This window comes from Armigeres subalbatus, chromosome 3 (genome assembly GCF_024139115.2).
Source record: "Armigeres subalbatus isolate Guangzhou_Male chromosome 3, GZ_Asu_2, whole genome shotgun sequence".
Classification (NCBI taxonomy): domain Eukaryota; kingdom Metazoa; phylum Arthropoda; class Insecta; order Diptera; family Culicidae; genus Armigeres; species Armigeres subalbatus.
Window position 1 is genome coordinate 399834328 of NC_085141.1, and position 27470 is coordinate 399861797.

Below are 27470 nucleotides of genomic sequence, written 5' to 3' on the forward strand. Positions count from 1 at the left end.
GTTCCCTATATCTGTTGCGTGTATGCTCCTGTATCTGAAACGCTATTGTTCTGAATTTAAAATTCTGTTTTCACACATACCTACAATAGCAAAACTTACAAAAGTGTGAAAGCGAAGAGAAGATCAGTGATTCTTTGTAATCGGGAATTGCGACAAGTTCAAGGTCACTGAGAATAACACTATCCAACCACGTTGCTTTAGTTTAGTAGATCTTCATCTTTTATAAAATATGTCGTGTTAGGTCGTAAAAATGTATCTTTTAGATTTTGTGCTTACACTGTTTTTACTAACGGCAGTAAATCTATCGAGCCACAATGTGCGATGTGATTTATCAGCTGAAGAAGGCAACGATTCCCAAATTGGTGACGATGAACTGGATGGGTTGAAGGAGGTATTTTACCGTAATCTAATGGCAGACATGCGCATGGAGCCGGGAAAAATAGCGACAATCACCCCAGAGCTCGAAAACCGCATGGAAGAACGCATTCAAAGTTTCCTCAGGGCTACGGATGGAATGGCAAGCAAAGTACGTCGGCGTCGTCAAGTCGTTCATGATATACCGATGCATACCACGATGGAACAGCAAGCAAGAGCAAACGTTGCTTCTCATGAGGAAATTTATGCCGAAACTGCTGAAGGTAAGTAAACTCTTTAATATACAACATACATTATTAAAAATACATCCGAAAACAAATTGAATATTTTTAAAACAATATAACTACTCATGCATACAATAAATCAACTACACTACATTCTCTGGTAGATCAAAACCGAACAGTTCTTTTCTAATGTATCCGCTATCGTGTTTGTCCAAAAATTTCATGAACAAACTCATACTCATAGGAACTTGCTCATCATTTTGACCGTCAACTTCGGTGAACAGTTCCTCGCGGAAACCTTGAAATCTCCGTTTTTCATCCACCAAAACATCATCACTAGATGATTCCAGTTGCTCCAATTCCGATAGCTTTAGCTGAATGTGTTGCCATTTAAGAGGTCTTATCGTTCGCCAGAAATCTTGCGTATCCTTTTGATGACCCTCCACGCAAATAATCGCCGGTTTTCCTGGTCTAGAGAATCCGGAAAGATCGAGATCTCGTGCTGTCTTTAGTATCGTTTGTCGCTTGGTTTTGCTCTTGAGATGATGAGAATAAATCCAAAGCCGTTCAAAAACGACGCCTCGCGAACTTTGTGATACGTTGCTTGATGGTTGTCCAAGGGACTTTGACGGATCATCAAATTTGGTTAACTCTTCGAAATTATCTTGAATCCATGAGACTATCTGGAAGACGTATGGTTCGCTCTTATCCAACACTTCTTGATAGATGTATTGTTCTATTCTCTCGGTGATCGATCTTTCTTGATCTCTGGGAAAACGGGCCGAACGAACCACGACCAGTGGAATTTCTATAGCAGGATAGAGATGAGGTAGTTCTATACGGATCTGCACCTTCTCCGCGTCCAGTAAAGGTAGATTTAGTTGATAGTCCAACTTGGCGTTCAGTCTTTTCGTTTCACCCTCAATGTACGCGTTGATGTTATCCACGAAGCTGTAGTTATCGACATGCAGCTCGCCCGGATTGCAGAATATCGAGGATAACATGTGGAACTCATCTAACTGCTGGCGAAGGCACTTCAGCAGCATTTCTTCTTGTAACCGTTCGGCATCCATTCTGTGGGATATATGAAAAAAGCTGTATGAGATAGATAAAATATGCAATTAAGAAGTATAATTAATGACGTCGTGAAATGTACAAGTTTCTTTTTCAAACCGGCCTAATAGATTTGGAACTAGAAATTAATTACACTTAAATAAAAATGAAATGGTTTGTGTTCGTATTCACATAACTCGATAACGGCTGGATGAATTTTCCTTATTCCTTCAGCAGAAATCTTCGTTCTAGTTTTCGACGGGTTTATATGATATTTCATCATGCGAAAATCCAGAGTAAAGTTGAGTGAAACGTGAAAAACTAGAATTAAAATTTGTATTCTTTTTCTTACGGGCAGTTTACAACGCGCATTTTTGCCTACTATGCATGCCAACGTCTGCTGGGTCAACTAGTACTAGGCTGACCAGATCATTTTGGTGAAAAAAACGGGACAAACGCGCTTGCAAAAACTTGTGATAAAATTTAAGAACTGTGGAAATTTCATTTTCATTTAGAAATATTTTAGAATGAGTCATTCACCACCATAAAATTCTATTGTATTAAGTTAGTTGTGGAAAAATACTGAACTACAAATATTTCACTATTCATAGGGACGCTTTCAATATTGAAAAAAGTAGAATTTGGAAATTTCATTTTGATCACTCTTAGTTATGCATTGAAGATTTTATTATTGATCAATATCAAAAACTTTTCCAATTCTGAACAATTGAAAATAACAAACAATAGTCAAAGTATCCAGCCTAAGGTTTTGAAAAAATCCCTTTTTCATGCATATAAATATGTAAGCGGGAAAAAAAAATCTGCGGGTAAGAATAACGAGAATCTAAACAAGAGAGGAACATTCATAAAATGTAATTTTAAACATTTCCATGAATATGGTTGGCGGATGAGATATAAATGTCAAATCTAATCAATTCGCAGTCCTTATTGATCGAAATTGATTTAAAAGATGCTTAAAGTAGCCTCACATCTTGGCAATCTTGTCCATTGATTTTTCTCCCATGTGCTCCCAAAAAGGCGAGACTCATGCGATTTCCGCCGGATTGTATTTTAAATCAGGCCGAATTTCAAATTTTTCATAACGGAATGTCATAATAAATCCCGTCCACACACATGGAAGCGAAATTTGCAGACATGCTTCTGATTTGTAAACTAGCTTTGAAATACGTGATGACCTTAAATCTGGCCTTTAATCCGACCAAATTTTCCCTCGGTTTGAAACTACCTTAAACTCGATATTGTTCAGTTGATTTTTAAATTATTTTTGACGTAAACTACGTCTAAGGGGAAGACTCAGATACAGGGTGTAAAACCGAAATTTCCAAATTCGAGACCGTCACGAAATTAGGATAGATTTCAAACGCTAATAGCGTCTTTATCTTTCGATGGATTTTCGACATTTGCTTATCAATCGATTCAGAAACTCTCCAGCAATTTGCCTATTATATTGATACTATTGATTATCAACGTTAAACTATTGAAAATGTTGTTTCTTTCCAAACCGGGTGAAAAATTCAATTCCGTTCATAAATCCCCAACACGGACATCAGATTGCAGTAAGGTACGGGCCTTTTGATCCACTGCTTCGTTTTCCCTGTGTATAAAAAGCCCCGTGTTTCGCGTGCGCGCGTCATTTTCATTCTGGATGTCACGGCGAGCGGACCAGGGCGTCCAGAAGCGGTCCCAGTGACAACGGCTGTCTCAGCGGTGTGGTGGTGCGGATGAAATTTTTTCGGTCGGTGGTGGTGGCGGTCGTGGAAGCAGCAGCACATCATTTTCATCCGTGTCCCATCTTCGGCGGATCTGGCAATCGACGGCGTTCGTTGAGTCGAATCATCGGATGGCGGTCGCGCAGCCCAGTGGCTGCTGTTAATAAGGCACAAAAGTGGCAATTATTCGGTTCTTTTCAGGACCATCATTATATTTGGGAGAAAGGTTAAGTTGAAATAATTTTCATAAAGTGCAAGTGCAATTCTTCGGTGAAATTTTCTAGCGTAATTCGGAGTTATATGAATTTAGTGATTGAGAATGTTGATATTAGACGAACTTTCTTCATAGAACAAAGCATAATTGTTTGGCATCGGTAGCGGAATCATAGCATTAGTGCCGGTCCGAGCATAGGCTGTCATCGGAAGATTGCTACAGCAATTTATTCACTAATGTGGCGTTTGCAACGATTTGGATGTTGTCGGCACAACATGAAATTTTCCCGCGAGACTCTAATTTTGTATTTTTCCTGTTGATGATTGAAAAAGAAATCGGTTCCGAGATGAACTTTATTCAAAGCGCAACGCTAACGTCGGTAGTTGAATCCCAAGCAAGTATCGGAAGAAGACCATGCAAACAATTGATTCGCATTATGACTGAAGAAAATTGTATGGCGTCAGTATTGATGCTTGCTACAGATTTTTTGACGTAAACTACGTCTAAGGGGAAGACTCAGATACAGGGTTTAAAACGGAAATTTCCAAATTCGAGACTGTCACAAAAATTAGGATAGATTTCAAAGGCTAATAGCGTCTTTATCTTATTTTCGACATTTGCTTATCAATCGATTCGGAAACCCTTCAGCAATTTGCCAATTCTATTGATACTATTGATTATCATTAATGCTTAATTTTTTTTCTACAACAAATATGATTTTGAAAAAGTATCACCGGCGCGTGCTTACTCGCAATCTACATGCTGATACATTTACAGTTACATCAAACAACTGAAAACCGAAATACGCCACTCCAAAATTACGAGGTGACAATGTTAGAAAGAGACAAAAGATAGGAAAAATAGCACGGTGTGTAGTGCCTCCCCGAGTCACCTTAAGGGAAGATCCTTTACCTACGTAACGCAAAAATTGGGCATTTTCAACCCCCCCTTCTTATGTCACACTTTTTGTATGAAGCATCTAAAAATTATGTATGGGTCGTCACACTTCGCCCAACCCCCTCCCCCCCTTTAAGCGTTACGTAATTTGTGGACGCTCCCATGAGCCACTTTCATTGATGGTAGTCGATCGTTAGTACCTCATTTCAAACATCATATCATATCATAGCATATCAAAGAATATTGTGGCCAAATTTCATAAAATTTGGTCAACAAAAACCCCCTGACAATAATAGAACAAAACCTGCCAAAGCCGTCATTCCCTATTTTCGGACAAGAAAATTTAATCTGAACGCTGCTAATGTTGATAACGACGACCGCGCGACCCACACCATCGCCGGGAATAACATTTCCGGTAGGAGCTCCGCCGATGCCGAAGGTGGTACCACGGTCTGCTCTCCGCGACACCTCGAACGAAATGGCTCGCGCGCGAAAGAGCTGCTTTCTTGTAATCAATAAAGTTGAACCTGTAGCCACGCCCCTTTGGGGGGTGTGTGACGGTTACACAATATTTGCAGTCATACCGGACAACAAAGAGGCGGGACTAATGAGCCATCTTTATTGATTATAAGAAAACTGCTCTCCCGCGCGCGCGTGGCCCATTCCAGTTCGAGACAGCAGCACGTACGGACGTGTTTTTTGTTCGCGCATTTTGACGTTAACTACGTCTAAAAGAAAGCCTCGGATACAGGGTGCAAAATGAAAATTTCCAAATTGGGAACCGTCACGAAATCATGTAAGATTTCAAACGGTAATGGCGACTTTACCTTTCGACGGATTTTCGAGATTTTGTTATTAATAGATTTCGAAACTTTCCACCAATTTGCTAATTGTATTAAAACTATTCATTATCAACGGCAAAATATTGAAAATGCTATTTCTTTCCAAATCAGGTGAAAAATTCAGAAATTATCAATCCCGTTCATAAATCCCCAACACGGACATCAGATTGCAGTAAGGTACCGGCCTTTTGATCCACTGCTTCGTTTTTCCTGTGTATAAAAAGCCCCGTGTTTCGCGTGCGCGCGTCGTTTTCATTCTGGATTTCATGGAAAGCGGACCAAGGCGTCCAGAAGCGGTCCTAGCGACAACGGCTGTGGTGGTGCGGATGAAATTTTTTTGTTCGATAGTTGTGGCAACAGCAGTACATCTTTACATTCATGTTACAAGCAGCATTTTTGGATCTGGCAATTAACGGCGTGCGTAGATCCGAATCATCAGATGGCTATTGCGCAGTCCAGTAGTTGTTGTTGGTGAGGCACATAATTGGGAATTAATCGGATCTTTTCAGAACCACCATTATGTTTGGGAGGAAGGTTAAGTTGAAATAATTTGTCTATAGTGCAACCGCTAGGAACTAGAAAATTTTTCAGTGAAATATTCTAGCGTGATTCTGAGCTCAATTATATGATGTTTGTCTAGCACTTAACTACTCTTCTTGCTGTGGATTTAATTTTAAACAATGATTCAGTGATTGATAAGTGATTGAGAAAGTTGATATAGAACGAACTTTTTTCATAGAACAAAGCATAATTGTTTGGTATAAGTAGCAGGCTACCTACTAGAATTATAATCTTGAGGGGAAATTTCACTTGACTGTTACTGCTATCCACGCGAATAATTATCGGCAGCGTCTTTTTATAACGCGCGCTTGTAATTCTGCTACCGATGGAAAACAATCTGCCATCACCAAGCAATTAAGTTTTACTTTGAACAAAATTCATCTCGCCTCAAGTTGTGACTTAAGAGCTACTTTCTCTGATGGTAGCCAATCATTAGTACTTCAGACAAGAAAATTTAATCTGAGCGCGAACGACCGCATGAACCACACCATCGATGAGAATGAAATTTCCGGTAGCAGCTCCGCCGAAGCCGATGGTGGGACTACGATCTGCTTTTCGCGACATCTCGAACGAAATGCCTCGCGCGCGCGGAAGAGCTGCTTTCTTGTAATCAATAAAGTTAAACCTGTAGTCACGCCCCTTTAGTAAGTGTGAGACGGGTACACAATATTTGCAGTCATACCGGACAACAAAGAGGCGGGACTAATGAGCCATCTTTATTGATTATAAGAAAACTGCTTTCCCCGCGCGCGTGGCGTTTCATTTGAAATATCGCGGAGAGCGGTCCCAGCATCGGTAGAGATGCCGCAAATTAATCGATTACTTCGATTAATCGATTATTTGTTGTGATAATCGATTAATTTTTAATCGATTATTTCCCAACGATTAATCGATTCAATACTATTAGATTTCGATTACTTCAATTAATCGATTCATCGTTATGATAATCGATTAATTTTGATTCGATCGAACGTTCGATCAAGAATTGAGAGTAATCGATTAGTTACTAATCGATTAATCGAGATTTTACGACATCTCTAAGCATCGGCGGAGTTGCTGAGCAAATTTTATTCCAAATACATCAAGCTCTATCTGGTAAAAGGGCGAATGTCGCAAGAGAGAATTCTCTTCGTCGACTTCCCCTCTTTTGAATAAAAGTGACAAGCAGGGGATTTCTTTGCATTTTATCACCTCAGAATGCAAGTTCGCATTGTTTTCTGTCGTTCTGAGGTGAAAAACCAAAAAGAAATCCGCTGCTTGTCACTTCCATTTAAAAGAGGGCAAGTCGACGAAGAGAATACTCTCTTGCGACATTCGCCCTTATTCCAGATAGAGCTTGACATATGAGATATTGGAAAATCGGTTCTTTTCAGGACCTCCATTCTATACAAAGGAAGATTGAGGCGAGGCGAACTTTTTTCAAAGTGCAAATTAACCGCTTGGAGACGCCATAAAGTTGCCTGGCGTCCGTAGCAGAATCACGAGCGCGTCGGAGGGAGATGCTACAAATATGTATTCGCATGGATGATTCTTATTTGGTTTTGTTATTCCAGCCTATGGCGTGGGTCGTGTGGTCGTTAGTGATTCGAAATATGCATTATTGGGAATTAATCGATTCTTCTCATGGACACCATTTTAAACATAGGAAAATTGAGGCGAGACGAATTTGTTCAAAGTACGACGTCGTAGCAGAATTACGTGGCCGTTCGTAGCAGAATAACAAGCGCGTATTGTAGAGAGCTGCTGCAAATATGTATTCTTGCACTGGAACTAGATTTTTTATTTCACCAAACTGTTTTACGTAGTTTACGTCGGGCGGTCGTGTCTTGTACACAACCCTTATGATTTTTTATGCCGTCGTTTTTTTTCAGTGGATGATTTCGAAATATTCAGAATTATTCTGAAAGACTTTGAAAGAATCAAATGATTGAAAGATATGTGGTAAAGCAGATTTGAAAAAAATGATTTTCCCACTTCGAAAGATTCAAAAAGAATTGCTTACCAAGTTACTGATTCCGTTCAATCCACTGATGAAATTGGCCAAATTTTAATGCCTCCGGAATAAGCAGAAAAAAAATCATTGAAAAAAAACTGTATGAAAAAATCTCCCGGAGAAGCACCTGTTGTCATTAACTGTTAATAACAATAATTAATAATGTATGTAAAAATACGGTGATCAGCGTTGACAATGGGTCTGGGGTGAGAATGGTTCAACGCCCTCACCGAAAGTCTGGAGGTCGGATAAAAAATTGTTCAAAAAGGCTCTTATAATTATTTTTTTCTTGTCCTATTCTATTCTATTCTACTAGCATTCCATGTAGTTGGAACCAGGGTTGAAATATGCCAAAGTCAATTTTTTTTACTAGTACATTTGTTTGGTAGGCTCAGTCGTGTGTGACACTTTGCGGAGCCGCAATTCTCAAGTATGGTATTTTTACATGGTATATCATCTTATCTTAACAAACAGTTAGTTGGGAGGGACACAGACCATAATACTCGTGGCGACTCAAGGTTAAAAAACTTAATACAGGACGGACGGGGTAGGAATTTGGGTTTAGGTTATTTCAGCTGCTCATCCGGGCGTTTGACGTTAAACGTTGAAAACGATTTTGCGTGGCGTCGTGCTCGATTTTGGTTCATCAGGGAGCATCTTCCATAAGTCTCGACATCGTGCGAATGAAGCCTCGACTTAAGTCCTCACCTCTGAACCACGTTCGCGCAGAAACTTTAGGAACTATGGAAAATAGCCACCGTCCAAGTTCATTGTGTGACCAAATCATTTGCCAATTTTGAAGAGTACTCTGGCGGGCTAATGGGAAAAACTCGTTATTCGAGATTTGTCTATCATAAACTTCACCTTCCTGTGCGCCCACCTTTGCTAGCGAGTCCGCCTATGCCAAAGTCAATGCAGTGAAAACATAGTATACGGTCAATCTTATCTTTTGTGAGTAAAAATTTATGTTGATAGAGTATAGTAAGTTAAAATAATTTTCATCTTTGCTGCTTATCCGATACACACTTCCTATAAAGCTTGACTCTCGTACAACAGTGTAAAATTGGCACATTTTAGATAATAGGGAAAATTTTATTGGTATTCTATTAAATGAATCAAGATGGGACAGCAAATATTTTTAAATTGAAAATAGCTTTAATTAAAAAAATATATTTTCGATTGCTAACTCTTTTTTTCGAAGCGGGTTTGGTATAAATCTTTAAATATAAAATATGTATAGGGGAAAAGGTATCGTTGTGGTATGTTCTATTGTTGTGGTACTGTTAAAAAAGCCCAGTCTGGGTATAGATAAGATGTACCAGTCGTGGTCACAGCACCAGTTGTCGCATTATGTAGTGCATTATACACCAAGTGACACATCATATCACCAGAAAACATTTTCTGATCAGTAAACAATATTCATTTGACACGATAAAACTTTCAATCTTCTCCAAAACAAACAAAACATAATTGTTAAAAAATATTTTGCCTATTTTTTTCTTCCTTTGCACCAGTTTTCGCACAAGTGGTCCTATTATGGCCAAACCCAATCCCGTAAAGCTGGTAGATCACTTTTACGTAGTGTTTTACGATGTAAGATCTACCAAACCGAGCCCTAGCTTAATCCATTTTCAAGCTAGGGCAATAAGTTGTGCTATTTCAAGGATTTATCGTATTTAGTCCTCTCTACCAATTGCAGTTTTTGAATTATAACAAAATTAATTTTACCCTGCACATGGTTGAAATACTCAAATTACTCTCGTTTGAGGCTAAATGCAGAGGAAACAGATTTTCTAGCAATTAGTTATAAAACCAGGGCCCATCGACCTAGGCTGAACTAACTGATGGAAAAAGTTCGAGTGCGCAGGGTTCTATAGATGTACTAACTCTTCATGAACTGGTAAACAATGGTAGTTCGAGGAACACACGGAGATTCTTGCTACTGAACAACTTCTCCAGATTGAAATGGTCTTGTAGATGGAGCTAAATCCCGAGTTTTTAGCTTTACTGGTGATATTCTAGAAGCAAGACAATGATGTGGCTAGGGCTCCGATGCATGGTCAATTAACAGTATTACTGTTCTGTTTTCTCAAGGAGAGATTTGATAAGGGGCGCGCCTTCAATGAGATTGTTCTCTGTGAAGAGTCTAAATAGCGGGACCGTGTCATGTACTATTGGGAAAACAAAACAATAACTGTATCGAAACCGATACTTCATTGCTTCTCAATAGTAGTGGAGTAATCCGACATGCACTTGAACACTAAGGATACGGGGAATGCTACAATAGGTCTAACAACTGGTCGCAGTGGCACACCCGAACAGGGAAAAAATGGCCAAACCCATGAGAAAACAATGGAATTTGCCATAATAGGAACCAAAATTAAGAATAGTGCCACAACTGGTACATGCGTTCCTATTATTTTTATTTATTTATTCAGACTAAGGCCGAAGTGGCCTGTGCGGCGGTATATAAGAGTCTTCTCAATTTGTCTCGGTCCATGGCTACACGTCGCCAACCACGCAGTCTACGGAGGGTCCGCAAGTCATCTTCCACCTGATCGATCCACCTTGCCCGCTGCGCACCTCGCCTTCTTGTGCCCGTCGGATCGTTGTCGAGAACCATTTTCACCGGGTTACTGTCCGACATTCTGGCTACGTGCCCGGCCCATCGCAGTCGTCCGATTTTCGCGGTGTGAACGATGGATGGTTCTCCCAACAGCTGATGCAATTCGTGGTTAATTCGCCTCCTCCACGTACCGTCCGCCATCTGCACCCCACCATAGATGGTACGCAGCACTTTCCTTTCGAAAACTCCAAGTGCGCGTTGGTCCTCCACGAGCATCGTCCAGGTCTCGTGTCCGTAGAGGACTACCGGTCTAATGAGCGTTTTGTAGATTGTCAGTTTGGTACGGCGGCGAACTCTATTCGATCGGAGCGTCTTGCGGAGTCCAAAGTACGTACGATTTCCAGCCACTATGCGTCTCCGAATTTCTCTGCTGGTGTCATTTTCGGCAGTCACCAGTGATCCCAAGTACACAAATTCTGCGGCAAAACTTCCTCCTTCCAAATCTTGGTAATGACCCAGTGCAGCGCTCTAGCCAGTGCCTCACCACCGTGTTTAAATAGCTCTCCTGGTAGTTGGTCAACCCCAGGAGCTTTGTTCTTCTTCAGCCGGCCAATCTCCTCCTGGATTTCCTGGAGATCCGGAACAGGTAAAATTATGTCCTGCGCGCGTTCTACCAGGTCCATCACCATACCGCCATATTCGTCTGCCACATCGCCATTCAGGTGTTCTTCGTAGTGCTGCCGCCACCTTTGGATCACCTTACGCTCGTTCCCTTTTATGTACTTACACATATCAGGCTGTGGCACGTGGCCCTTACGTGAACGGTTCAACTTCTCATAGAACTTTCGTGCGTTATTAGCGCGGTACAGTTGCTCCGTCTCTTCACAGTCTCGATCTTACTGTTGGCGCTTTTTCGGAAAATTAAGTTTTGTCTGTTCGCCGCTCGTTTATATCGTGCCTCGTTCTCCCTCGTCCGGTGTTGCAGCAATCTCGCTTATGTTGCATTCTTCTCTTCCACTAACTGTTCACATTCGCCGTCATACAGTCGTTTCTCTGATCCGGGGGCACCGTGCCAAGTGCAGCGGTTGCGGTGCTACCAATGGTGGATCGAGTATCTTCAAGAGACGCTGCGCCTAGCTTCCGTTGGGAGTGCCACTTCCAGCTGCAGCGCGTATCCTTGGGCTAGTCTACCGTCTTGTAGCCGCCCAATGTTAAGCCGCGGCGTCCGACTTCGACGCGTGTTGTACATGTAGACCGTCGAGAGTTTTGAGCGCAGGCATACTGTAACGAGGTAGTGGTCGGATTCAATATTCGCACTGCGGTAGATGCGGACTTTCGGGATGTCGGAGAAGAATTTACCGTCGATTAGAACATGGTCGATTTGGTTTTCCGTTTCTTGGTTAGGTGATCTCCATGTGGCCTTGTGGATATTTTTGCGGGGAAAGAAGGTGCTTCGGACAACCATTCCGCGGGAGGCTGCGAAGTTTATGCATCGTTGGCCGTTGTCATTCGATACGGTGTCTGGAGACTATCCGTTCCGATTTTTTTTAAACCTATTTATATGATCTAAATATTTTTGAAACTAACTTGAAATATTTACAACATTCAAAAAACCAAAAATTTATTTCCAGCTGAACGTCGCTACCTCAAAGGCTTTCGCGAACGAGGATCCGTTCCGGTTAGCTTTCCACTTGATATCTGCCTTTTGAAAGTGGGGCGATCCATCTTTGCTGCGTCGTTACATCTCCGAAAGTCGAAGGACACCTACACCAACCACACCATTGTGACGTTCTACAAACGGCATAACGGCCAGTTCCACAAGTACATGGAGTACACGGCTGCTCAGGCGCGTAATTTCGATTGCATTTCGCATGCCTCGCTCGGGTTCGTTGCTGTGGTTAACTACTACAATAACACCGACAATTTGGACTCCCCGGACGCTCATCCCGGGTTTGAGGAAGGGTCACCCGTATTCAAAATTCAGGAGGATGGCACTACCGAGATCATTCAAAAATTTCGTCAATCCAACCAGAACACTGTCCACATGTGGACAGCTGGTAACCATTTCTATTTAACTCACACGTACATTGACTTGAACGAGAATGATGACAACGTTTGTCCACTGTACCGCTGGACCGGGTACCACTTTGACGTGATCGATGAACCGGCATGCTACAATTCGATCCACATAGAACCATTCTCGATCGAGCAGACTTTGTACATGGCTATCGCCAATCAGATGAATGACGAATCCGTCGAAGAAGACACATTTTCCGATATTTATCGGTTCAATTACGAACAGCAGAAATTCGAATTCCATCAGAAGATCTACATCTACTCGGTGTCCGATATAGCATATTTCTTCCTGGAGTTGGGGGACACTCGTGAGCATTATCTAATAACGGGGAACTCCCGTGCCGGCAAGGAAACCGAAACTCATAAGCTTGACTACGATCAGCACTCGATCGTGTATAAATACGTCGATGGATATTTCGTTCCGGTACAGAAGATCGAACTGCATCGAGTAAAGATGTTTCTTCCGGTTATGGTAAGTAATTTTATGTTTATTTTTTCACATCACATCAATCAATGATTATTTCAGCATGAAAATGGTGAGTTTCTTCTACTGATTCGCTGCATTGGGAAGCCACTACTAATCTACGAATACGATGGTTGGAAGTTTGTACCTTCGCGAATTGATTACACACGAAACGCATTCAGCACAGGAGTTTCTTTTATGCGTGTCTATCGGCATATACTGAACACAAGCCTAATCGTGATAGCCAACAAGCATAACTTTGGAAATACAGCAAATTTGCTTTCCCCGATCTACGGCGTTGAGAACAATCTCAGGGATGTCTACGGGCAATTCGTTTCTTGGTGTAGCCAAACAACCGATCAGTTGGAGAACGTCAATTTAGAAGACATTTACAACAAGCTTGTTGCACTACCGAAAATTTCTGGTAATGGTGCAACGATCAACAAGGATGTCGAAATAAAGGGATCAAGTGTGGAAAAGATGATGACCAAAGTGCTGCACACGAAGGAGTTTATGTTCAACCAAGAGGCGTTCGACTATTTAAACAACGTAAATAGACAACTGCAAGCGCTGAAACAGAAGGCGTCACAGCTGCGCAATTTAGTTGAAGGCAGTTTGAAGCTCAGTGAAGCGATGGAAGTGCGGGGCGATGTAAGAGTACCGCAGGTGATCGCGTCCGGTGGATTAGTGAGAGATCTTCAAGCGAAGAATGTCAACGATGAGCGAGTGGTTGCTAGAGTTGCGAATCAAACCGAACACGAAGATGTTATCAATGTTGATCGGCTGGTAATCGAGGACAGATTGGCTGTGAAGTTTCTAAATGGCTATGCAAGCGAAACGTTAATTCGTACGACGGATGATTTGCGGTATTTGGAGGGATTAGATTTGCATGCAAAGGAGGTTGAAGTACACGGAGAGTTGTTTGTAGAAAAAGCAATCGATGGAGTTCACGTATCTACGGATAATGTTCTACTTCGTGGTGTAGATCAAGTATTCCAAGGAAGAACCTTAAGGGCTACAAATTTGACGGTAGGAAACCTTATAGCAAAAACACTCAACACAACAGACGTTGGATCGATTATGTCATATCTGGATCGAGCAACAGAGTATGATGTTGCCCAAAAAAGATCAGCGGAAAGTTATCCAAAAAAATTTAAAGAAATTAGAGTAGAAGATCTTGAAATCAGTGGTCTTGTAAATGATGTTGACATCAGATATATAGATAAAAATGCGTTAAAAGTCGTAGGTGATCAAATTATCACTGGAAGCATAAACTTCGATAACATCGTGACGAAGAAGCTAGAAACACCTAACAAAAGATTATCCGGTGTAGACCTAAATTACCTAGTCATGACCGTACCAACTGCCGAACAACAGGATTTTACCGTCCGGCAAGATGTGCAATTCATAAGCCCGGTTTATATGGAGAATCTTCATGTTGATGAACGCATCAACCATATCAATGTAGTCGACGACCAATTGCAGGTTTTGTTGAAAAATCCCAAGGAACCGCAGCTCATCACTGGAACCAAATCTTTCGAAAACGTACAGCTTCAGGGTCCTATTCACTTGCAGGGAAAAATTAACAGCAGTAGTCTTAGCAAATTGAACCCGGTTTCTACAATCACTCAGGACCTGTATCTGGAAGGTGACTTCGAAATAACCGGAGATGTAACGATTGGACGCCTTTTGAATACTTCTAACATATATGGGGCTAGTCAAACGTTCAATTTCTACGATTTGTACCGTCATGGTCTGCCGCTGAGCGCAGTTGCTACCAATCAGAACTTCGTCTTCAAAGAACCACTCGTAGTGCATCACGCTTTTGCTTATAATCTCAACGGCGTCAATCCCAGCGATTTTGTTCCTGTCCCTTCCAACAAACTCCAGATAATCACCGGACGAAAGATATTCAACGGTGATCTAACGATTCGTGGTAATAGGATAGATGCTGCCGTGATCAATGATATCGATTTGAATCTTCTGAACCAGACGATCCTTAAAAAGACTGGCGATCAGGTTGTTGAGGGATCAATCCATTTTAAGGAATTAATTGCATCCACTGTGGCGACCAAGAAAGCCCTGTTTGAGGAACTGCCTCTGAGCACGCTTCTCACTGTTAACACGAACCAAAGAATCAAGTCGAAAGTACGTTGCGTGAATTGCAAACTGACAATTCATGGTGACTTGAACGTCGGCAGATTAGTTCCACTCAATAACTCAAGGATATTCGGCTATGATCTGGATTCAATATTCTCCGACACACTGCAAAAAGGCTATGCTCCGGAGGAGTACGTTGCCGTAACTGCCGGCAAGAGTTTCTACAATGTGAGCGTCGGCGAGCTGATTCTACTCGATCAAGCAACTATCAACGGAGTTGACCTCATAGGGTTGAAGAAAATCAACGATCCTTTGGAGAAGGACGTCATTGTAGAGGAGACTTTGATATTGAAGAATCCTTTACACGTTCGCAATGTGTACTTTAATGGATCGATCAACGGAATCCAGCGAGAAGAATTCGGTCATACGTGGCTTTTGAATGAGTACAATCAAACGTTTACCACACCGCAAATATTCGAACATGTTGCCGCTGAGGGAGTGATTGTCGATGGTTATTTCAATGGAATCAAGGTGGAAGAACTGGTTCCAGATCTTTACTTTTTGGATCGTAGCGAACAACTACCAGAAGCTATTTTCCGTAAGAACTGTACTGTGTACTTTTGTAGATTGGTGTACAATAATTTGTTTCTATCCCGCAGACGAAGGAATTGTATCCTATCAGCCAATTGTCGTCAAAGGGTTGGTTTCCGGGTTGAACCTTGCTACAGATGTCCTATTGAACAACTCCCCAAAACGGCAATATCTGAAGGACGTAAGAATTGATGGCAATCTGATTTGTTCCAGTCGAATTCACGTTGAACATAATTTAAATGGAATGAACTACGCCAAGATGCGTGAGTTTGCAACATCGAGCGGCACCGACAAACCGATAAATGTGAATGTTCAAGGGAATGTACACTTCCAGTTTCAACCGCTGGTTGCACAGTTGAATGGGTATAACTTGGAACAACTTCATCGGGATGTCTGGTTGACGAATCGGGAAGAAATTTTAACGGGTTCGTACCGTTTTGAGAATGTTAACTTTGCCAACTATGTTCATACGAAGGTAACATAGCACCACGTCATCTCGATATACTACATAATTTATTTTAATGTTATTCATTTATTTATTAGGGTCCAGTGAATCAACTAGATTTGGAGGAGATCGTGCATACCTACATGAGTGTGTCGAAGCTACAGAACGTGTCCACGCCGATTGTTTACAAGGGACCGGTGGAGTTCCAGAAAATAGCTACTTACGACAGTATCGTCCTTGAGGGACTGCTAAAAGGGACGAAAGAGTGAGTAATTGTTATTATTTTAAATTTAATGAGACTAATCATTAATCCAACAGAAAATATTGAGCGATTTGAAACTTCTTGAATAATTAATTAGAAAATAACTGTACTGGTGTCAATGTAAGTGAAAAGTACAGGTTTGTGATTTTGATTATACAATCGACTCTCTACATCTCGATGTTCTATATCTCGATATCTCTCCCTATGTCGATGGTCGATTGAAGGGACTGACCCTTCAATCTACATACATTTGAGCTTTCTACATCTCGATAACCTCTCGATGTGTTCTGATCATATTTTGTTCAGGATTCACTCTCCTTATGTCGATATGTTCAAATTTTTAGGCTACTAAGACCATCTTTGGACAATAACAAACACATCAACAACAGGAAACGACATTTGTTTTGCTTTCGTTTTTCATAGCAACGAGCTTTCTTGCATCTAGTACCCATTTCAATTTTCCTTCCATTCCTCGATCTCTCCCTTTCTCGAAGGTTCCTTCAGTATCGAAAATTTCGGAAGAAAAAATTTCGAAAAGTTTCAAAAAGATAATTATTTTCCAATTTTTTTTTAGATAACACCAGATCTCGACGTTTCATGCATTTCTAAGACATTTGGCAACAAAAAAAATCGATATCGAAAAAACTTCAAAATGCCAAGCTATTCAAAAAAAAATCGAAATAACACCAGATCTGACGTTTTCTAAGACATTTGGCATAAAAAAATCGATTTCGAAAATATTTCGAAATCCCGAAGTAACTTTTTCAAAAAAAATGAGGTGGCATCAGATCTCGACGTTTCATGTATTCATAAGACATTTGGCATAAAAAAAATCGAAATCGAAAAAACTTGAAAGCATTAGCATTAGCATTGTTACGGTGTAATTCGTAGATTGGACACTAGTGATACTCATGTTTTACTTTTGAGATCCTTATCTAGAATGCTATCAGAAATCAAGAAGGGGAGTGGTCCTTGATTCCAGTCTTAAACAAAAATAACAAAAGCATGAGGATTACTACTCCTGGCCACGCCCATCTTCACCGTAACTAGGGAGAGGAAGGAAGTGTTGATGTAGTACTTACTTAACGAGAGGCCACCGACTTAGCGACACCCTCATAAGTACCACGGATAATGAGAAAGGTAATCGTTGGATCAGGATTTGCCTGAAGCAGGAAATGTAACCATGGTAGATCTTACCCCGTAACGAAATCGAAAAAACTTCAAAGCGCCAAAAAGCCATTTAAAAAAAATCGAGTAAACACCAGATCTGACGTTTTCTAAGACATTTGACATAAAAAAATCGATTTCGAAAATATTTCGAAATCCCAAAGTAATTTCTTCAAAAAATATGTTGAGATAGCATCAGATCTCGAAGTTTCATGTATTTATAAGACATTTGGCATAAAAAATCGTTTTGGTCAAACACTTGACGAAGTCCGATTGAGCTGAAATTTTGCATTGGAACTTTTTTCGAGGAGATGTAAGTTTTGAGCACTACCCGTTTTTTTTTAATTTGATGGTCAAATTTTTCCCATACATTCCATTGGCACTCAGCGTTACGGGGGGCTTCCCGGGCTTGGGCAACAGCACCAGTTTCTACTGTTTCCAACGGTCTGGAATGTTCCCTTCATCCAGGCATCGCTTAAGGCAACTCCTGAGTCATCCTACACAGCTCCTCATAGCAGGCTCTCTTACTACGTTTGATCTCGTAGTTTAGAGCTCTGCTCGCTGTCTTGAACACCTGGAGTCTTTCGATCCTGTCCACCTCGGTTCTAGCACGTCGCAATTTTCTTTTAGTTCTAAGACAGGTGCAGCGAAGATCAGCAATCGTGTTCGTCCACCAATAAACCGGTTGGGATAGTCCTTCTTGGCATTTTTATGCCACTAGCTCGTGTCAGGACATTGGATAACTCGTCTTGAGCCATTATGGATTATGCTTAGGCCAAGAGTCCGATATTCCCATCGTAATGATTCCAACAGTTTCGGGTTGAACCTCTCGAATCTCTGATCAAATAGGACCACGTTCAGTCTCGCTAGCGACTGTGGTAGGATATCCTCAGACTCAGGCTACTTATAGCAACACCCGGTGAGAATTCAATATGTTTATGAAGTCGCTTACCTAAAATAAAAATTCCGTCGGAGAGATAGAGCGCTATCCTAAAATAGATAAAACGCAATAATAAGAATAGCGATGAGGACTTCCGTGGCGGTGAGCTAAATCTTTAAAAAAATATTCGTGCTTGCCCACGCATTGAAGTCACTTGCTTCTACTAATGGTTTCAGACCAAGTGCACCTACAAGACTATCTAATTCTAATATCCTAGTAATATACTGCTCTGTATTCCATCTAGAAAGGCAGTAGCAGCTACAAAAGTAAACACCGTTTACTTTGACTATTAGGAAACCCTCATCGCCAGGAGATGAAACTATTTCCTGGATTGGGTGCTTCCCGCATGTCCAGATTGACACTGTTCTGGACTTGTCCGCAATCCAACTGCCGTTCCCAGCAGGGATGCAATACGGGTCCGATAGCAGGGCAACATCAGTCTTGTTCTCATATACCGCCCGTGTTAGCAACGCTTGCGCTGCCTCGCAGTGGTTGAGATTCAACTGAGTTACCTGCATGTCCGAACCCGTTTGGGAGCCGGACAGACCAGCCCACCGGATGTGTGTTTGTTATCTACGCCATGTGCGTAGATCAAACACCTCGGTGCAGCCTGCCAGATGTGAGCTTTGTGTCCCTCAGCTCCACACTTTCGGCATAGCCTACTACGATCTGGATTCCTTGCAGTCATATGACTTATGTCCAAAATCGAAGCACTTAAAGCTGGTTTATGCTCACTGACCAATCCACCTTGAAATTGGCCTTATCTTGAACCTTTTTGGTACTTGTAATGTGGCAACCTACGTTTCTGCTCGACCATTCTTTAACCGAATCTCCTAAATTTCGACGCCACACTGATCTCTCAGTGCAGCCACCAGGTCTCCGGCTTCAGTTATTTCATCCAGGCCCCGACACTGAACTACTTCTACCATTAGCCAGCACCTCTTGTCAACTTTTTATACGCAGCACTCTTCTGCGCAGCATCCCGCTTCAGGACGAAAATCATCTCACCCATCTGGGTTCTGAGAATACAGTTGACGTCCTCACCCATGCCGGGGAGTTTTTCATCGAGGCCCTAGTACATCGGCGTAGCTTTTGTCCTCGGATTTGACAACAATTGTCTCGCCAGTTGAAATGTAGTTCCATTGAGTACTTTTAGCAACACCCGGTGATAATTCAATGTGTTTATGAAGTCGCTTACCTAAAATTGGAGAGATGGGGAGTTATCCTAAAATAGAGAAAGCGCTATAATAAGAAAATATCGATAAGGATTTTTTTCATGCCTGCTAGATTTTTTAAATAAAAATATGTTTGATTTGTTGAGTTAGAATTTGTACATTCTCAAGAATATCTTCTTATCAAGAAAAATATGAAAGTCGAAATAACTGACTCGAGTTAGGATTTTTCCATCAAAAGTAACATGGGACAATTATGCGTAGAATCGTGTTAAATTTCCATTAATATATTTTTTCTCTCGGTGGCAGCTAGCGGTATTCACCTCCTATATACATATCTCGTGTAAACCGCGATTACGCTTATAAGCCAAAGTAAATAAAGCCTTCTTAGCTGATTTCGAGCCCAAACTATGGCAAACTACCACGGCAATCATGTAGCGGAAGCCTTCATCTTTCTGCTAGTGATGTTGGCACGTGAACGAGCCAGCATGAGCTTAGAATAGTCGATACAAGGCTTTGTTTACGTTTGACTTGCCCTAATCATATGTTCAATGTTTTCACATGCATGCCTCCAATGTTTTCATTCAAGAAATCAGCAGCTACGATAAGATATTGTTCATATATTCATCTAAATATTCCAGTTCACTGTTATTTTTACTTCTTAGTACCTATATCACAATTCTTAAGCATAACTCTTTCTAATATTTAGAATATAATGACAGCACCGCATTTTAATAACTTTTTTATTACCTGGAACTTTTACTAAATCCGTAATCGACTTCTAGGACGTTGGTAGGCTCGAAGATGTTTCACGTAATGCAATAAAACGACACTATAATATTGATTACATGAAATAAACATAAAATTGATAAAGATCCTTCCCCAGTAGATAATGCTTCAATTCGATGTGCTTCAGTAAAGGTGTGGGCCAAAGTCCTCTAAGTCTGTATTAGTCGAAAAAATAATGTAAACATTGCCACCCACAGTGGGCGGGCGGAATGAAACGTCACGTCTGTTATAAAAATTGTACTGAGTATACCAGACGTGACGTCACATTCGGTCGCCTTCGGCCATCTTCGGCAACCCAGCTGAGAGTTTCTCTCTCAAAAGAGAGAATTTTCGTTGAACAAATACTACTTCAGGGTTTGGGCCACACCTGTAGTAAAGCACATCGGCTTCAATTCATATACAGATAACAGAAAACAAGAAGCGCGTGTCGATCTGTCAAAATTGTGTGTTCTCTGAGAGTCTGCGAATGTTGAGAGTTTGAGAGTGCCACGCTAAATATTGTCGATTTACTTCGAAATATTTAACAACTACTGTGGACCCCCGATAATTTGCCCGATTTTAGTTTGAACACTTAATCCACATTCTATAACACAGTGAAGCAATGGGTTGCAATCAAAATTAAGTTTCAATGGAATCAGTGTGATGAACAAACGGAGGTTCACTAAAATAAAAAGCTATGACCGAGATGTGATGTTCCCTAACGTTTTCACCACGCAATTGGGATTTTGCAACAAAACTCATGTTCATCTGAAAACGACCACAAACCGGTGTTTCGGCCCGAACGTCCGGTAGCGTACAGTATGGAAAGTGCTGTGGAGGAGGAACTTCTTCGGTTGGAAAGGTTGGGAATCGTGAAGCAGGTTGAATTTTCCGATTGGGCTGCCCCGATTGTTGTCGTCAGAAAAACAAACGGGACGGTTCAAATAGGCACTGATTTCTCAACAGGCCTGAATTCAGCATTGCAATCGAAATGCTACCCTCTATCATTGCCCGAAGATATTTTCTCGAAAATGAGCAATTGTAGGTATTTCAGCCACTTCGATCTATCTGATCCCTACCTACAAGTCCCAGTTGATGAAGAAAGTCAGCAACTTCTCACCATTAACACCCACAAAGGTCTATATCAGTTCACGCGATTATCACCCGGTGTGGAATCCGATCCGGGGGCCTTTCAGCAAATAATGGACAATATGCTTGCTGGTGTCGACCTGTGTCGACTCTGCCGTTGGTTATTTTGATGACGTTTTGGTGTGGATGACGTGGACGGACGAAGGAGGAGCATCAACAAAATCTGCAAAAAGTGAAGTGAAATATTTAGGTCAAATACTGGATGCAGAAGAAGAGAGAACCATCCATCGTTCACACCGCGAAAATCGGAAGACTGCGGTGGGCCGGGCACGTAGTCAGAATGTCGGACAGTAATCCGGTAAAAATGGTTCTCGACAACGATCCGACGGGATTAAGAAGGCGAGGTGCACAGCGGGTAAGGTGGATCGATCAGGTGGAGGACGATTTGCGGACCCTCCGCAGACTGCGTGGTTGGCGAAGTGCAGCCATGGACCGAGCTGAATGGAGAAGACTTTTATCGTCTGATAATAAAAAAAACTGGATGCAGAAGGCATTAGACTTGACCCAGATAAGGTGGCAGCTATTATCAGCATGCCACCCCCACACGATGTTTCAACTCTACGTTCGTATTTGGGCGCCATAAACTATTATGGAAAATATGTTAGGGAGATGCGTGCGCTCCGGCAGCCAATGGATCAATTACTAAAGGTCGATACCAAGTTCGATTGGTCTCCCGCCTGTCAGAAGTCTTTTGATCGTTTTCGGGAATTGCTACAATCACTGCTGCTGCTTACTCATTTCAATCCATCCATGGACATCATTGTTTCGACAGATGCATCATCTGTCGGTCTGGGAGCGCGCATTGTTCACAGGTTCCCTGACGGAACCGTGAAGGCCGTCTACCATGTGTCCCAGAGCTTGAGTGCAGCTGAAACAAATTATAGTCAGATCGAGAAAGAAGGCCTAGCGCTCGTGTTTGCAGTAACCCGGTTCCACCGAATGTTGTTTGGGCGAAAATTCATTTTGGAGACCGATCACAAACCGCTTCTGCAAATATTCGGTTCGAAAAAGGGCATACCTATCTACACAGCCAACAGGCTCCAGCGGTGGGCCCTTACCCTTCTACTCTACGATTTTGAAATCTACTACGTGTCGACGGACAGTTTCGGTCATGCCGATGTCTTGTCGAGGCTCATCAATAATCATGTCCGCCCCGAAGAAGATTACGTGATTGCCTCACTTGAACTAGAGCACAATGTTAGAACCATCATCAATGAAACATTGCAAACATTCCCCCTCTCATTCAAGGTTATTCAGGGTGCAACCAGAAGTGATGCATGCATACAACAAGTCATCCGCTATGTCAACGAAAATTGGCCATCAAAGAAAGAAACCATCACTGGTCCTGGAATCCAGCAGTTTTTCCTACGTCGTGAATGCCTTTCCGTCGTCGCTGGATGCCTCATGTATAGATTAGTGATTCCGTTAGCCTGTAGAAAGAACGTGTTGAACGTATGCGGTGTTGAACGTATGCGATCCATAGCTCGTCAGCATGTATATTGGCCAAACATCGACGTCGATGTTACAATTTTTGTGCGTTCCTGCAACGAATGTGCAAGTTCAGCCAATACAGACCGGAAAACCAACCTAGCATCGTGGCCCAAATCAGCCAAGCCATGGCAACGTTTGCATTTGGATTATGCTGGTCCCTTAGATGGGAATTTCTTTCTCATTCTGGTTGATTCCTTCACAAAGTGGCCGGAAGTAATTCGAACGAAGGACATCACTACTGCAACCACCGTACGACTGCTCCGGGGGATTTTCTCAAGGTACGGACAGCCAGAAACTCTGTCAGTCAAATGGACTTGCAGAGCGATTTGTAGATACGTTCAAACGATCAATAAAGAAAATCACCGCAGGGGGGAAAACCCTTGACGAAGCAATCGATAGCTTTTTGATGTGCTACAGGTCAACACCTTATCGCAGTGCTCCGGATGGAAAATCGCCAGGAGAACTCATTTATGGAAGGCCGATGCGAACATTCTTGGAACTACTTCGACCACCAACGCCGTATAACAAGCCAACTAACGACCAAGAGATGCAGTTCAACCGCAAACACGGAACGAAGGCTCGTAATTATCTTCCTCAAGATCTCGTCTGGGCTAAGGTTTACTCAGCAAATAAGTGGACTTGGCAACCGGGCAAGTAATTGAGAAACCAGAGTAATATCCAGCAACAATCGATTCCTACTCGTCAGTCTTCAAGAATCCGAAGGCTGCCTGTGAGGTACGAACCGTACAGCCTTTATTAACAGGGGGAGGTGTTGGGAGGACAACCCTATCTCAATGTCGAACGCAATCGAACCCAATGAGGCTCTACCGCTGACAGCCGTTAGCGTGTGACAGATGTCATCAAGCGTTTTGGTATGCGCCGATTCATCGTTGGCAACCGTCAGAATAGTGCGATCGTCGGCTCGTGTAAACCACGTTAACTTTTAATCCGTGTTGAACGTTACTGTTAATAAATAAAGTTATATTTTAATCATATTCGCGAGTCGTTACCGAACAATATCACGTATCGCAACATATTGAAATCTTCTCTCACAGGACAGGCGTTCCTGGCGTGAGAGGTTCCACCACAAATCATGCATTTAGCATCCATGTGACAATGTTTGGTTCCATGACCCCACTTTTGGCACTTACGGCACTGAGTGGGGTTTTGGAAAGTTCCCCCAGACCTACACATGAGACAAAATGCAGGCTTTTACCAAGCTTTTCATATTATTTAGTTCACTTTTATTGAAGTGAACCACATAAAATTCTTGAGAAATACTTTTTAGAAATTCTTTTTCATCTTAATTACTTGGATTGGTGAAAATCCAAGTTGAGAAATTTCAATTTTAATCTCATCCAGTGATTTATCATCACTAGGGAGATCTTTCAAGACGACTTTGAACAGTCGCTCAGTTTTGTCGTCGTACGTGAAGAATCATGCCTCAGATAAATACCGAACAAGACGTTTGCGATCGTCAAAGGATCCCGGCAAAACGCGGCAGTCACCCTTCCTAGCAATCTGAAATGAAACCTTGATCCCCTGGAGGTTACTCAAAATCTCATTCCGTAAGCCAGAAAACTCGGTAACAGATACCACAATTGGCGGAATCCTTTGCTTTTTTCGCATGAATCGAATCACCTGGGCTAGAGGTTGATTCAATTTGCTCAACTTCGTCATGAATCAAATCAAACTGATTGCTCAGTTCGATAGGAGAATAATTATTTTCAATGTTAGAGTTATAATGAATATCTGAAATCTCCAGCTTCCTTTTATTTTTACGCGCTTTGGCAGGACGGTCTTAAAACCTTGTTTCTTAGAAGATGTAGATGTAGCACGTGGCCCTTGCATGAGTGTGTCGACCTGCTGTAGCTTTTTATTCTGTAAAAACGATTTTTGACCTGTTCAACGCTCCTCACAATTTCTCTGTCTTTCAGATCACGAGGAATCAACATTGAAGAATTCGACAAATATGTCCTCAAAAAAGACGTTGATCAAACCATCACCGGCAAATGGGTCTTCCACGATGCTGAAGTTTACGGTAATTTGCATGCCATTTTCTTATCATTTAGGTACCCATGAATTTTTTGCACATTCTAGGAAACCTTAACTTGAGCACTCTCAACGGACATGACCTCCGAACGGACATTCTCTTGAATCATGCTGATCAGGTAACCTTCTCTGGTGTCAAACGGATTGATAACCTTCGGGTCCACAACCTTCGATGCTCTGAACCGTGTTTCATCCAAGGGGTGGACTTCGCCGAATGGTTCGCCAACTCAGTACGTCTGGATCGGAATCATACCGTCGAAGGGATCACCTACCTTGAAGGGACCACCGTCCTAGGAGGCATCGAGTCGTACGGTCCCGTCAACAATGTTACTTTCGATTCGCAACATTTGCTGCTCAAATCGATTCCACAAACGCTGGAGGGCTCCGTATATCTCAAAACCAAATTTCCAGAGTATAATTTGATTTACCCATCGTCGATTGAGACGCTTGAAGTAAATACGATCAATGGCAAAGATTTTAATCAATTTATGGAGAACTTGGTCCGCAACGAAAAGGGCTCGATCACAATAGATACTCCAATAACATTAGTTCAAAATCTGAAGGCAAAGAATGTTGAGACGGGGGATAGTAAAATCTTCGGCGTGAACATAAACCAATTGCTACAGGAAGTCGAGTACGGCGATCAGTTAAGTAAATATGAATCTAAGCTGCGTAGCCTACATATGGTTGGTCAATCATTGGTGGAAACATTTAGAAGTATGTTCAACTTTACATTCATTATTGATAGCATTTAGCTTTAAAGATTTCATGTATTTCAGCCAAAACGCCTTATCTAAGTCACTATCAGCCGATGAAGATTCTGCCTGGATTTTTCCGCAGCTTAACAACCATTACATTACCTCTTTCACCGATGCCAGTAGAACTGCTTGCAGTACTTGTGGATGATGGGAACCGTACGGCTGTTGATTTCTATAGATGGAATAAAAAGGAATCTAAATTTAGTATTGCTAAAGGTAATAAAATAACTTACTTTTCATGAAAAACTCAAATAATTCACTTCTTTTCTAGGTTTTCCGTCCATTTCCTTCCCAACCCTTCTGATCACCAACATGAAGCGAATCATCCTCAACGGGGTACAGAATTTATTCGTCGAGTACTACGACCAGCATCGTCAAATCTATCGACAGTCTATTCTTGACCTAGAAGCACCAGACTTTCTATCACCAAAGAAGACACCTAAGTTCACCTCTATCTATGAGTTCAACAGTTCACGTCCCATGGACATTGTGGCGTTCAAAATACTGGACCTGGATTGCGTCGGACTCTACACACATCATATCGACGGAATGAACGTATACTGTCTTCGCCTGGAGAATCTGGTGTACTACCTGAAGTTCCACCAATTGCTCGCTACCCCTGCTGTCAAACAAGCTCTACACCTGGATGGGCGATTGATCGTGTTGAGCAGAGACAATCTGTTACAAGTGTGGCGGCCCCGTGCCGAATACAAGTTAGGTTTGGTTCAGTTGATTAAAATCGCTCACCCCACTTCTCTGACTGTGGCAAAGTTCGAGCAGCAATTGTTCATTGCTATAAACTCGGAACAAGCATTGACGGATGCGTACGCACATCACGGCTCGATTGAGATCTGGCGAGATCTACGACCGCAGCATCCCAATAGTACCTTCACCAAATATCAAACCATTCTGACTAAGGTGCCGAAGCAGATTCAGTTCTCAGTCCTGACAACCACTTCGGAGCTGATGCTGTACACCTTGACGGAGAATCCGTTTCATCCGTTGATGATCTACCGATACGAAGGAGTTGCCGGATTCCGCGAATATTTGACTAGTAACGCTTTGCGAACCAGTAGCAAGAGGTTTACGGTGATTAAGATGGATCGCAAACAGCGGGAACTGTTGGCACTGGTTGGAGATCGAGAAGTTACTTGGATAGAAGCGGTCATTAAAGGAAGGTAGGATGTTTTAACACGTTGTAAATGTGTACGCAAAGGCGTACTATACCGTGTTTCGTTAATTAGTGTTGTAATAAAATTGTTTATTTTTTGTTGAATATATAAATATTATCTTCATTACTAAGAATACTGGAAAAAGGACTAGCAGCAAAAAAGCATGAAATGTATGATTTTTTTTTATAGAAGTGAGGTGACGAACCAACTTTTTAGCAAAACCCAAGCTAAAACCCAAAATAAAATAATGTTCTGGTGAGTGTCAGGGGCATTTAAATGCTTTCGTAAGGTCTAGTTAGCTCATTAAGCACGTGTTCATAGCCAGCTTTAAAAGCATATGATCCAGGCTAGAATTTTTTTTTCTCGGGCCTATGGTGCATTTTAAAACGGAACAAGTGTTAGCACTATA

At 41.8% G+C, this 27470-nt stretch overlaps 2 protein-coding genes across 2 annotated transcripts; one reads left to right on the forward strand and one right to left on the reverse strand.

The window, feature by feature from the left end:
* On the forward strand, positions 1 to 27173 carry LOC134226933 (uncharacterized). The gene is made up of 9 exons (XM_062708061.1): positions 1 to 638; positions 12087 to 13003; positions 13058 to 15692; positions 15754 to 16160; positions 16229 to 16395; positions 25017 to 25120; positions 25180 to 25848; positions 25911 to 26105; positions 26161 to 27173. The coding sequence occupies exons 1-9, from the start codon at positions 251 to 253 to the stop codon at positions 27069 to 27071; spliced, it is 6393 nt and encodes a 2130-aa protein (XP_062564045.1). The 5' UTR covers positions 1 to 250; the 3' UTR covers positions 27072 to 27173.
* LOC134226935 (RWD domain-containing protein 2A) lies at positions 631 to 20572 on the reverse strand. The gene is made up of 2 exons (XM_062708064.1): positions 20422 to 20572; positions 631 to 1673 (listed from the first exon to the last, which is right to left on the reverse strand). The coding sequence occupies exon 2, from the start codon at positions 1670 to 1672 to the stop codon at positions 743 to 745; it is 930 nt and encodes a 309-aa protein (XP_062564048.1). The 5' UTR covers position 1673; positions 20422 to 20572; the 3' UTR covers positions 631 to 742.
* Positions 27174 to 27470: the final 297 nt, after the last annotated feature.